Consider the following 14313-nt stretch of genomic DNA (forward strand, 5'->3'; position numbering starts at 1 on the left):
ATTGTCTCCCTCCTGAGCCATGGCCTCCTCCTTTATGACAAGGATAGTGGTCAGAAGCTAACAATAGGCCAGCTACTTCCCACACTGTCGAGTGCTCTATCTGCTATTAAAAGAATGTATACTAACAGACATGGTTTTATGAAATTTTTCACTTATTGGCACTCAGTGTTTATTCAACTCATTTTTAATTTCATTTAATACTTAGCAACTGTGTTTACCCTTTACCATTGCAATACTTTAAGATTCGGCAGTATTAAATGCAGTGTAAATGCTCACATAACAAAAGAAATGATTCTGAAATTTAAAATTAATTTTAAACTTTACAAAAGTGAATTAACAAGAGCAGTGAGGTTTGATAGTCCCATCGAGTAATAGAAAATTGCCACTTTGAAACAATTAAAGCTGGAGTTGATATGTTGGTTTCTTATACTTTTAATTCATTTTTGACAAAATGATTAGAGAATAATACAGGTTTTTTTTCTATTTTGTAATTATGCTTTCCATAGAAGACAACAAGAGTTTTTATTCTAATTATCTATAAAATCTTAATCTTCTGATTTTGAATTTTATAGAAAAGTAGTAATCTTTGATATAATTTAAATCCACATTTGTATTGAGTAAATAAAAAATATAAAATATATACTTGTTTTGTACTGGTTTTAGTTAATATTATTTTAACTAAAAATCCAAAGGTTTTGTTTATTTTATTTATTTTAAAACATAATAATCTTAAAAGTACTTCACTGAAAATAGAAGTTTGAGATATCTTCTACTTTTGAGGAAAGGAGTGTTTGGGCTTCTGTTTAATTGTTTGTTATTTAAATGTATCCACTGCCCTGCATCCTTGTTTAGTGGACACTCAAGTCTGTTTAGTATCCAGAAAGTCAGAGTAGTACCTTAACTCTATAACTATTTCAGAGCCATATTGTTATAATTTAGAAGTTCTAGAATATTAGAATTGGAATCTACTGTATTTCTTTTAGGCAAGATGATACAACATAGGGAAATAATAGGACTTAGTAGGGGTTTATTTATTTTCTTCTTCCAATATTAATTTTTATAAAAAGAATGTATATGTTTATTTTAGCTACCATTCAACTGACTAGCTTCTTAACCCATTTTGTCTCATCTTCCCAGATGTAGAACAACAAAAAAACCTTAAATATAGCATATAATATATAATGCAAGTATATATCATAGGAATAATTATAATAATATGTAAGTTCTAGATTATTATTTCCGTCTTATTTTAATGTCACTTTCATTGAAATATTTGCAGAATTGAAAACTTAATACTTAAAAGACTTAATAGAGTATTTCAGTGTTTTTCACTTATCTCCAGTGGCTATACCTAGTTATTCTGTTATCAGTTTATTGTCTGTTATATAAACTCACATCCCCTATGAAGCTTTGGCACTGTTGTGCTTTTTTAAATCAGGAAAGATCATTTGCAGTGTGTGTGTGTGTGTGATGCTGGAGATTGAACCCAGAGCCTTGTGCATGCGAGGCAAGCACTCTACCAACTGAGCTATATCCCCAGTCCTCATTTGCATACTTTTTATGTAGTGAAAATACATCACATATATCCAGACTCACCAATATTTAATACTATTTAATCTATCTGTAAAAATACAAAAGCACCACAAGAAACTGGTAATGTAGAAGTCATGTGTCTTTAATCAATTAAAGAGTAGCAGAAATGTGTCATATTTCATAATTATTCTACTGTGTTTCTATGTTCAATATTTAATTTTTTAAAACATGATGCCTGTTTCTTTTATATGACTTCAGTTTTACTTACTGGATAACATTTTAGAATGCTAAGTTACCAATTAAAAATATAATTACAAGGAGGTAGACATGGTGGTACATACCTGTAATCCCACCTATTTGGAAAGCTGAAGCAGGAGGATCACAAGATTGAGGCCAGCCTGGACAACACAGTGAGACTCCTGTCTCAAATATATCTCTGTGTTTGTGTGTTATTAAAAGTTAGGGTTTGGATCTACATTTGATGATGTATATAATTTACCAGTGTACTTTGCATAATATTTGAGGTGTCTAATATTTTGACTTATAGATAAATAGGTTTAGTTTTCCTTTCATTTCAGGAAGACAGTAAGAAATCTAATCTTATCACTCTGCTTAGAAAGAATATTTCCTAGACAAAAGTCTCAGTCTCCAAAAATAGTCTTTTCTCTAGAGAGCATGCCCAAAGTGGGTCACAAAATAGTGAAGGAGAGTAGATACTCATTCTTATTGTCCACCTAAGAAATGTGATTATACAGCTTCTTTATCTTTACATCCTGTGCTCTTGAGCTTACTTTCTCAGTTTGAATTCTCACAAAAATAACTTCTAAAATTATGTGTGTGTGTGTGTGTGTGTGTGTGTGTGTGTGTGTGTGTAGTGATTGTATGCCAAATCAACTATCAAGAAGAAAGAATTGAGATCAGAGTAAGCTGCAGTGAGTTCAGTGATATTATAAAACTGTTAAGTAGCATTTTTGCACATATTTACCCACAGTAGATAGTAGAAAAGGTATATTTAGGACTCCAAATGACAGGTGGTTTGAATTTCATCTTCTTTGTTCAGTAACCTTAATTTTACAATAAAGAAATGGGTGTTTTGCTACCAAAATATTAGTGATAATAGAAGTGCCTACATGTTACCTTTTTCTTTTATTCTTTCAGCCATAATGAAAGGAAAGTGACCTGCAAACATCCAGTCACAGGACAGCCATCACAGGACAATTGTATTTTTGTAGTGAATGAACAGTAAGTAAAAAGTTTCGTGCATTGCCTGTAATCAGAATGAGGTTAGCATTGAGATTGCTCTAATCCGTATTTAATACAGTAAAATTGAACAGTTTTCTTACCTGAACAGTTGCAGTCAAGTGTAATAGTCCCAGCTGTTAACTCAAGGGTGTAGGTACATGACCTAAAATTTGTTTTTCAAGAGGAATATAATTTTAGAAGCTATTTTTGTGAGAATTCAAACTGAGAAAGTTTGAATTCTCAAGAGCACAGAATGTAAAAGTTAAAGAAGCTGTATAAACTTGGCAAAATTATTAAACTTAATTTGAACTCAGTTTTTCTCCTTCCATTCAGTACATTTCCTAAGATTTCATAAGCATTAAAAGAAATAAGAGAAAAAAGTTTATATATTATGAAGCTGGCCACAAATATTAACATTTTCTTATTTTTAATATTAGAATAATTAATCTTATTCCTCTTTTAATCTTTTTTCCAGGGGGTGGTACTGGGAATTGAACCCAGAGCCGCAAGCATGTAATCTTGTCTTCTACCACTGAACTCACCCCCAGTTTCTTATAATTCCTTTCTGTTTTTATTTTTTGTTTTAGACAGAGTCTTGCTTTGTTGCCCAGGCTGGTCTCAAACTCTTTAAGCTCAAGCAATCAATCCTCTTGTCTCAGCCTCCTGAGTAGCTGGGACTTCCAGTGTACATCACCATGCCTGGCCTGTAATTTTCCTGTTAGATGACCAAGTTGATTATCTTCAGTAATGCCTTTTAGAATTAGCATGATATTAATTACATTGAGTTTAGCAGAAGAGTTGTGTTTAAAATAGTTGTAAATATTAAATGTTACTCTGTAGTAACAAGTATCCAGTTATTTTGAAAACAGGACTCTTGCTTTGTTAACTTCAGGAAAGCATTACTGTAAAACAGTTTACTTACACAATAAGTTTTAGAATTTAACATATTTTACTTTCAGGACTGTTGCAACCATGACATCTGAAGAAAAGAAAGAACGGTCTATAAGTATGATAAATGAAGCTTCTAACTATAACATGAGTTCAGATTATGCAGTACATCCAATGAGCCCTATAGGCAGAGTAAGTATTTTGCTTATTGTTAATTGTTGATCAGTGATAGTATGTGTAATTATTATATTTTTATTACTATATGGATTTAACTGTATTGGAGGTAATTGATATGAGGAGCAGTGTTTGAAATATAAAGTAATAAAGTTGTAATTTAATGACATTTTTAAAAAATACTTAGTTTACATGTTGAATAATTTTGCATATAGAAAAATGCTTGTGTGAGAGAATAGGCACTTTATTGAATCAGTGTAAGGTTTGTTATGGTTTTCTTCTTTTTTTTTCTTTTTGGTACTGGAGATTGAACCTAGGAACACTTTACCACTGAATTACATCCCCATCCTTTTTTGAATTTTTAATTTTGAGACAAAAGTTTCACTAAGTTGCTGAGGCTGCCCTTGAACTTGAGATCCTCCTGCCTCAGCTTACCAGGTTGCTGGAATTACAGATGTTTACCACCACACCTGGCTCAATTTAAGATTGAAAGGGAAAATTAATACAATAACCTAGAAATCAAAAATTTTCTGACTACATGAATGCCTAGATTTAGGAAACATAGTAGAAAAATAGTTATAATTAAAAATTATGTTTATTGTAAGGGAATGGCAGTAGACAATATTTTTTTTTAATGTCTGCTGAGTTGTTTAAAATAAAGTTTTGTAGGATATTACAAGTAAATAAAATTTTCAAATAATGTAAGTAATTTCTAATTCTCACTAAATAACAGAAGAAAGCTAAACTCAGAATGCAGATGGACTTTTGAAATATGATGTAAAACCAAAAGTAAAAATATGAAATAATGAGAAAGTCAACCACATTATTTTCATGTATGCAGAATATCTGTAATTCATATAACAAAGAATAATTACTTGATAATTAAAGAACTGCCTTGGATTAATAAGAAAAAGGGTTTTGATCCCATTTAAATGTGGGCAAATACTGTAAAATCAATTCTAAAAAAAGAAAATGGAATTTACTCTTTAGTATGTGGAAAGGATTCTCAGTCTCAGTAATAAGAAAAATGCTAATTATAACAAAAAAAGACCATTTTTCAGCAATTGGATTTGCAGAAGTCAAAAAGTTTTAAAGCATAGCATATTGGCAAAAGTGTAGTAAAATAGACATTTTTCTTTTTCTTTATGTAGTGAGTCTCAAGTGAAATGGATACTATGTATATAGTCATTTGAAAAAGATAAGATATTCCATAACTATAAGAACAGTTATTTTAGATTGATAGGAATGCACATGCCCATAGTAATATTGATTACCTCACTAGGTTGTCAGGAGTGTTGGCTGGATACTAGACCTCAAGGGTAAGAAGTAGACTGGTCCTGATTTATATTTTTGTACTATTTGAATTTTATACTGTAAGCATTATCTATTTGAAAGCAGTTTAGGAAAAATACTGTTGTGTACAAATAATGCTCTTAGCCTTCATTCATCAAAACACTATTAAATGCAGATATAAAGCAAAATGTTTTATCATTTGACTTATTCTTATACATTTGTTAATAATTTTTACTCACTATTCATTTTATAAAGTAGATAAAACAAAATACTGCACTTTAAGAATAGTATATATAGATTTTAAAGGCAATAGTGTAAAACCTATGATCCTTTTGTAATATCCTGGGGGTAGGAGGATTCTTTGTATTGAACTCTTACACTTGAAACAACTAAGCCAACAAAAGTTGAATTGTGATAATTTATTTTTCCTACAAGTCTCAGAGAAATCTAAAAAATACAAGATTAAAATAGTGAAGATAAAAAATAAGTTCAAATATCTAAGCATTACTACTGCATTTTCTCTCTCTCTCTCTCTCTCTTTTTTTTTTCTGTTTAGACATCACGGGCTTCAAAGAAAGTTCATAATTTTGGAAAGAGATCAAATTCAATTAAAAGAAATCCTAACGCACCTGTGGTCAGACGAGGTTGGCTTTATAAACAGGTATTTTTTTCTCTCCCATTTGATAAGAAATAAAGGATAGAATCAAAGAGACCTTTTGAGCTGAATGTTGCCAAGACAATTACATGAAAATATATAAAATAGGAAAGGAAATGTACAATAGTCTCCCATACCCCTTGACTTTTATTACCCCTAAGAGTGTCAGGGGAAAAATAAAGACAGAAAAAGGAATGGATGTTTCAATAAAGACTGTTTGTATATGTTGGCTATAGGTATTTCTAGGTTTAAAATTAAATAGGTGCTGTATGTTAGGAATCCCATGCTAGAATTCTCCATGCAGTGCTTACTTCAACATCTTATATACTGAAATTGGAATTAGAGGGAAGATGAGCCTGGCCTCTGCACAAGCATGACATATGAATTTGTGAAGCATTCTATATAGTTTTGTAAATTTTCCAGGCAGAAATATTTTTTAAACATTTGGCTTTTCATATTAAAAATCATCAGATAAATGCACAACTCTATACTTCCCTGCCATTCTTTTTTTTTATATTTATTTTTTGGTTGGACACAATATCATCTTTTATTTTTATTTGTTGTTATGTGGTGCTAAGGATTGAACCAAGGGCCTCGCACGTGCTAGGCAAGCGCTCTATCACTGATCCATAACCCTAGTGCATTCTTGCCATTCTTCATAGAGGAATCTGAAAATAATTTGGGTATTTCTGACTTTTTCTGGGTTTTGGCTTCTGTATTTTAAGACTATTCGCTCTTCCTTATACATTTTTGGGCTGTTTGGTTTTTCCTTTTTCTTGTTTGGCTATTTGCTCAGAGTTCACTTTCAGAGAGCTTTAAAAGTTGGGGTTTACATTGTACTATGTAGGAAGCTTGATAACTAAGATTTTTTGGAAAGTTGTTATTAGTATGGGGATTCATAAGCATGTAAGGATATTATCCCCTTGGACTTTGCCATCATTTTTATTACTTTGAGGATGTTATTTACTTTCAGATTTCAGCTAGATTTCAGATGAGTAGGTTGCCAGATAATTGAGAGAATGTGTTCAGCATTCAAGGCTTTTGCCTTTGTTCTCTTATTCTACATGACAAAGCAAATTAAACATTAGTTCATTGAATGATACATAATCTGAGGTAACAAATGTTATGCCAGTCGTCCCAGTTCATTAACACATTTGTATACATGTATTAAAATGTTATACTATCCCATAAAAATATACAATTACTGAGTTTATTAAAAATAAAAATATTTTTGAATTAGTTCATTGGTGGTGTTAATCTATTTTGTTAAATATTGCTAATTACTTTCAGCTGAGCTAATTTTATTCATTAAAACTCATAATGAATTTTTTGTGAATATTCATTATAGTGTATTTCATCTGAGAGTTTAGCTAATGTATTGAAAGAGGATAATCTTAAAATTCAGAGAATTCCCCACCATTTCAGTAAATTAATTTTGAAAATTCTCACTAAGTTGACTGGACATATGCTTGGGTGGCTTTTTTTTTTACTAGGGATTGAACCCAATATCCCCAGCCCTTCTTAATTTTTTAATTTTGAGGCAGGCTCTTGCTAAGGGTCTCAGGGCCTCATTAAGTTGCTGAGACTGGTTTTGAACTGGCAGTCCTCCTGCCCAGCATCCCAAGCTGCTGCGTATGCCACCATACCCAGCGAAATTTTTATTTTTCATTTAAAAATCATTGTTATATTTTAACTATCTGTCATTTAAGCTTACCTAAGCCAAAAGATTTTCACCAAAAGACTTTAGTATATTAAAAACTAGTTGGCTCTAACATAAGTTTTTTCTCTTTGGTTTGGGTGCTTTTGTGATTTTGTTTTTGTTTTGGGTCCTGGAAATGGAACCCAGGAGTGCTTTACCACTGAATTACATCTCCAGTCCTTTTTTATTTTGAGACAGTGTCCTGCTAAGTTGCTGAGGCTGGCCTCCAACTTGCGATCCTCCTGTCTTATCTCCCTAGTCATAAGTGTTTAGTTTGTGGTATATGTATGCTTTAAAAAAATTTTTTTGCAGGGCCTTTTATCTGTACTAAAGAAAGAATATAATTAAGGAATAAAAAAATAACACGTACCATTTAATTACCTTTATTTTTGGTTTCTTCCTTGATATCTGTTAATTTTAAGGAAAAAATCTTTTATATCCAAGGGTTTTTAATTTCTATCATTAGATGATTGTCACAATTACAGATAAACTAAGAAATATTGATGTGCATTCAAACTGGCCTCTGCCTTTTGGGGGGGTATCTGTTTAATTTTTTCTTGCAATTGAATTTTATTGCCTAAGGAAAGTAGTTTTATTTTTTAAAAATTATAATTTTGCTTGAGACTGATATTTTTATGAACTGAATTATGTAGAAATAAATGCCAAATAGTTACTCATTTCTGCAGGGTGAGCAAAATCCAAACTGTAGACATAACAATAAAAATGTTTATGAAGTGTTTTTGCATATTGTTTTCTTTATTTACACTCATTTTTATATCAGGTTACCTTTGCAACAATTTCAATTCACATATTTTGCCTCTTGTTGAAGATTAATATATTTATTAAATCTGGCTTAGCAGAGTGCACACACTGATGCATGGCTACATTATTCTCATCATAGCAGAATTGTGTGTTCAGAAGAGTTTTAAATTGCTTACAAATATAAAATCAAGTCAAATTGCTTCTGTGTAGTTTTTGTTCATGGCAGTATTACTTTCAAAGAGCAGTCTACTTATAAATATCTTAAATAAGTCCCTAGTAAAGGACTTCTAGATTATTTTAATTAACCCATAAAAATTTATACATCTATGGGGTGCCATGTGATGTTTCCATACATGTAAACGTTGTATAGTGTTCAAATCAGGGAAGTATATCTATCTCCTCAAATATTTTATCATTTCTCTATGATGAAAACATTCATTTCTGTTATAGATTTTTTGAAATATATAGTACATTATTGTTGTCTGTAGTCACTACTATTGTGCAGTAAAATGCCGGAACTTATTTCTCCTGTCTAAATGAAACTTAATATCCTATAATTTTGATTGGCCTTTTAATTTGGTTATATTACACACATAACAGAGACATCTTGTTTTAAAAGCTTATTTTAAACAAAATCATCAAAAGTGAGTTTTAATTGACTGAAATGAAAATAAATACATTGATTTAATTTTAGGACAGTACTGGCATGAAGCTGTGGAAGAAACGCTGGTTTGTGCTTTCTGACCTTTGCCTGTTTTATTACAGAGGTAAGTTTGCCATAAACTGTCATAGTGTATTCTTTTGTCATTATAATATATAAGTAGTAGAACTTTCTTAGAAAAAAACATTACCACTTTTGCTATTTTTATTAGCACATATTATATGAAGAAAACCCTTCTTCATTGACCTGAGATTCTTAGTTACTGGGATATAACAGAAGGCAATGTGGTACTTCAGACAGATTAGTATGAATTTTGGTCCTGTTCCTATAATCTGATTTGTCTTTTATAAACCTTTACTATACTATCCTTTAATTCATTGTCTAATAGATAAAATCCTTACTTTAATGAAGTTTTCTCATATGCCAATTTTGTCAGATTTAACTAAATCTAATTAGTTCCATTAAACACCTAGTTCTGCTTCTCAGCAAATAATTGCCAAGTTTGAGGAACTACTCTGGTGTAATCTCAAATGAAAATCATAAATTACAGTGAAATATATTTATTTTGAACCTTATTTAAAAAACAAAAACTAATGATAGCCTTCTCCCTGACCCATTACCAGACATCAATGTTGGCAATACATAGAGGTATGACTTTAGTTATGGAATAAGAATTTTCATTCTCCTGTAAGGATGAATTATTTTGTTTTTTATTTTTCATTTTTTTATTTTGTGTGTGTGTGTGTGTGTGTGTGTGTGTGTGTGTGTGTGTTTAAATGAACTGGATCTTACAATGATCCCCAGGCAGGCCTCAAACTTCTGGGCTCAAGTAATTCTCTTACCTTTGCATCCTGAGTAGCTAGGATTATAGGCGTGTACCATAACAGTCCTAGGAATTCTCTCTTCTTATGTGACATGGGTCCCTTAAATATTACCAAACTAGTATCTGTCAGTGAAAGGCATACCTAGTCAGACCACTTTCCAGAGAAATCCTCTCAGCTGCAATATGAAATCATGAATCTGGACAATGTCTTCCTCTTGTCTACTTCAAAGTCTAATTGGAAACTGTCACCTCTTAAATAATTAGATTGTCAATCCATAATTAATAATTTGCTACTTTTCTTAAGAAGTATGAGTTATGGGAATGAGTTTTAGAACCGATTAGCAATTTTTAAATCTATTTTTCAGTTACATAAAAGATATATGGAAAAATCTTATGGTCATCTGTGATAGAAATATAACACATATTAACCTTCAAAATATGGAATTTCTAGAAGCTGGGCACAGTGGTGCATACCTATAATCCCAGTGGCTCAGAAGGCTAAGGCAGGAGGATTAAGAGTTCAAAGCCAGCCTCAGCAAAAAGTGAGACACTAAGTAACTCAGTGAGACCCTGTCTCTAAATAAAATATGAAATAGGGCTAGGGGTGTGGCTCAGTAGTCAAGTGCCCCTGAGTTCAATCCCTGGTACCCAAAAATAACTGACAAAATTTGGAATTACTAGAATTGCTTTTATCATTTTACTCCCCAGCAAAATGTGGTTGAAAAGTACTGCTGAGTCAGAATTAACCGAATATAAAATTTCATTTTATTGTAGCTATATTATCAGGCATTAGTTGTGGTATTATCTTACATTAAGTATCGAGCTTACTCTATAATTATTTTCCCAAAGGTTTTCCCACTTTTTCAGAAAGTTAGGACTTGTCTCTCCAGCATTATCCCTGTACTTATAATTTATACTTTGTTCTTTTTCTGTAAATTTGTGGACTATAATATAGAGTTTAAAATGAGACTAGGAAAATATTTACTGTTTTTATTTATTTTGATTCCTAATATGGAAATTGCTTTATTAATTTTAAAAGGATATTATTAACCACCGGCAATTTATTTATTTATTTGTTTGTTTTACCAGGGATTGAACCCAGAAACGCTTACATATTTTACTTAGACACAAGCTTAGGATCTCAGCCTTCCCACGCCTCTGAGACTACAAGTATTTGCCACCATTCCCAGCTAACCACCTGCATTTTACATTTGATGTATTTATTAATTGTAGTAGTATCCGAGATAGGAATTTTTTCTTAGAAAATGTAGAAAAGAAAGAAAACAGTTAACTCTTTTCTGCTCTTCAGCTGATTAGAAAGAAGTGTATAACATAAGTTTTTTTAATTTTTATCCAAAGAGAAATGTTAGGTTTTAAATAAAAATCAACAGATGGAAGTCCAATACCACACTGTGACACAGCACTTAAGTTCCTCTACCCTGTTATTCAGTCTTTTGACAAAACTTAAATTGGGACTTAGTTCAGTCAACAAATATTTATTGCAGATCCTGTTTCCAAGTATTGAAAAAATAACAGTGTGAGAAAACTCTTCATGAGGTGTGCATTGTAGAGGGAAGAGGGATATGGTAAATAAGGTCAGAATATGAAAGGGGGACATGGCCGAAAGGATCATCTGATGAATATTCTGGGCAGGTGTTTTAGATAATGAGATCTAAATAACAAGGAAGAGCCAAAGTGAACAGAGTATTGGGAGTTGGGGTGGAGAGGGGAGAACAATGCAAAGCCTCTGAATTAGGAAAGTTGAATCTTGGATGTTGAATTTAGAATGTTGAAGGAGGGGGAAAAAAAGCAAACCAAGTTGTGGAGCTACCAATAGGGAAGGAGATACGACAAGACAAATAGAGATCACACCATGTAGAACTCTTTGGAGTCTGAATTCTACCATAAAAGTCATAAAGAAACAAGTAAATGTTTTTAAACATAAAAATTGTATGTTTACAATTTACATTATCACAAGATCCCTCAAGCTGTTAATGGAGAGTGCACTGAATAGGGGAAAGGAAAAGACTTGGTAGGAATTACTATGTAGAGATGATAATGCCCTAAACGAAGGTAGTGAGCTTTTTTTTTTTTTTTTTTTTTTTTTTTTTTTTTTTTTTGAGGCACTAGACACTAGTTAGATGGTAGGATGTAAAAATGAAAAAACTAAACCTGTCTTGATGGAAGTCACAGATTAGCTGACAAAGTCTAAAACAAATGCCATAGTACATGCTTGTTTATGTTCAGGTAAGTATTGACCATGCCTGTACAAGGAAGGAATCAGAAAAGAAGGGTAATCCAGCCAAAGAACTTACTGTGCACAAAGCACATGTTTGCTTGTCATGTTTGTAAAATGACACAGGACTTATATTGCTAAAATTAAAGTTCTATCTGAAGACCCAATAAGGTATTTGTTTGCCATGTTAATGAATCTTAACTCTTATCCTTAGCTCAAGAATAATAACAGGATAAAACATACATTTTAGAAAAATCACTAACACTTGAACTAGAAGCCAAGAACCCAGATTAGAAATGATAATTAGTAGTAATATAATTACCCAGCTGTAATTGTGTATATTTCACATTCCCAGATATTTTTAAAGCTAAACTTGAAATTAGGAATCTAAAATGTCACTTTACTCCAATAAAATATTGAGATTTTTATGGCTCCTATCCAAAGTTGTGTTCCCTGGAAAGTAAATTCTGTGATTAATGTGTAGAAGGCATATTATTGGAGAGTGTTCTTGGGACCACCACCTATGGCAAGGAAAACAAGGAAGAAGAATGGAGCAGAAAGAGTAATTGCCCATATAGTTTCTAAAGGACCTCAGCCAGACCTATGGCAAGTTTGTTCACTCTCTTTAACATTATTCAGTACCTACTCTTTGCTTGGCAGTGTCTGAAGCACTCTATCTGGTGAGGCAGCATTTAGGATAGAACTAAACAAGAATGTCATGATTAAGAACATTTGAAGACTCTAGTAAAGAATTCTTAAGATGATCATTTGACAGAAATGAATATTGTATATACACTGGTATTTAATTTAATAATAATGGCAATATTTATTGGACACTTAAATATGTGCTGAATTCTTTGTATTAACTCATTTAACCCTCATAACAGTCTTTTGAGGTAACTCCTAATACGTGCTCAGTTTTATAGATGATGAAACTAATGTTCTGAGCGTTAATAATGTGCCCCAAATCTCACAGCTAGTTAATGCCAGACTGGAAACAATCTGTAATGCAAGGAAATCACCATACTATACTACCTCTACATATTATACAACAACTTTAGGAAAGATAATTTTATTATGGAACATAAAAGAAGGTATTTGATGACTTCATGAGCTGTTTCTGATTAAATCCTTTATTTGTAAACAAAACTGGATTTAAAATTAGAATATGACATTTTTTGGAATAGACGTATTCTGCATGATTGAAGACTACTTTCCGGATCTTTTTTAATGCTTTGGACTGAGTATGCACTTCTGTTGATTCTTTTTTGTATTACCAAAATACATCTGAATGAGCACAATATAATAAAATCAAAATTTTGTACCATTGTTCTGAGAAAAACTATAGATATAATTAACCTCCATCTAATGTATCTTTTTTCCCTTTTGGAAGTTTCACCATGTATCCTAGAAATGAAGAAAAAATAAGTAAAACCCCTTCTTAAATTCAGGGTAATTTTTGAAAGCACACAGAAAGCATAATAAAAATATTTTCCATGTATAGTTTTCCCTCATTGGTGATTTCACCAGCGCAACATACAACTTAATTAATTTGTCTTTTAGTTTTATAACTAGTTAACTAACTTTAGTTCTAGTTATTTCAGATTTTATAAAGGCCCCTGCCCCAAGCTGTAATTTAACAACATGCATCTGTGCTGTGTCAAAATAAATGTTTTGTTCTTTTTGTTGGTTGGTTGATTAGTTGGTTGGTTGGTTGGTTGGTTTTGGTACTGGGGATTTAACCCTGGAGTGCTTTACCACTGAACTATGTCTCCAGCCCCTTTTTATTTGAGACAGGGCCTCGCTGAGTTGCTTAGGGCCTTGTAAAGTTGCTGAAGCTGACTTTGAACTTGCAAAACGTTTTATATTAGGGTAACCAAGGAAAGCCTCATTGATGAGTCAGTTGAGCAAAGACTGAAGGATGTAAGCAAATGAACCACATATTTACCTGACATTAAAATGGTTGGGCATTTAAATCCTACCATAAATGTGGGTAGGATTAAAGTTTTTGTGTAATCACTTACATGCTAATGTATTTTGAGTGAATCCTATGGAAAGGGATTTTATAGAATGCAGCACCACATAAACCAAAGAAGTGTACAATGTTTTTGTGTCTAAGAGACATTTTTTGTAAGCAATTTTTTATTTGCTTAGAATAGGAAAACCTGTTGATAATAAATAAATATCTTACTGCTATTTGAAGTTTTCATTTAAAACCTTAAAAAGATCTGCCTAAACGTAAATACAATTATATATAAGAACCTTTTGATTTGTTCCAAATAAACTTTGAGAAAACTTATTCTGCTTCATGAGAACATTTAACATTCTAATCCAATATTATCTCTTA

General features: G+C 31.8%; 1 protein-coding gene and 1 non-coding gene across 5 annotated transcripts in view; both read left to right on the top strand.

Annotated features, from left to right (window-relative positions):
- Plekha5 (pleckstrin homology domain containing A5) overlaps positions 1 to 14313 on the top strand; it is a 239689-nt gene that overhangs the window by 141226 nt on the left and 84150 nt on the right. For all 4 annotated transcript variants that reach the window (XM_076854163.1, XM_076854160.1, XM_076854161.1 and 1 more), the window contains exons 4-7: positions 2692 to 2775; positions 3735 to 3855; positions 5687 to 5791; positions 8941 to 9013. In XM_076854163.1, coding sequence (XP_076710278.1) covers positions 2692 to 2775; positions 3735 to 3855; positions 5687 to 5791; positions 8941 to 9013 — 383 coding nt within the window. The remainder of the gene's footprint in view (positions 1 to 2691; positions 2776 to 3734; positions 3856 to 5686; positions 5792 to 8940; positions 9014 to 14313) is intronic.
- Positions 6089 to 6193, top strand: LOC143398687 (U6 spliceosomal RNA). Its single transcript, XR_013091294.1, has one exon. It is a non-coding gene; the product is annotated as a U6 spliceosomal RNA (small nuclear RNA).

Source organism: Callospermophilus lateralis, chromosome 4 (assembly GCF_048772815.1).
Source record: "Callospermophilus lateralis isolate mCalLat2 chromosome 4, mCalLat2.hap1, whole genome shotgun sequence".
Lineage (NCBI taxonomy): Eukaryota > Metazoa > Chordata > Mammalia > Rodentia > Sciuridae > Callospermophilus > Callospermophilus lateralis.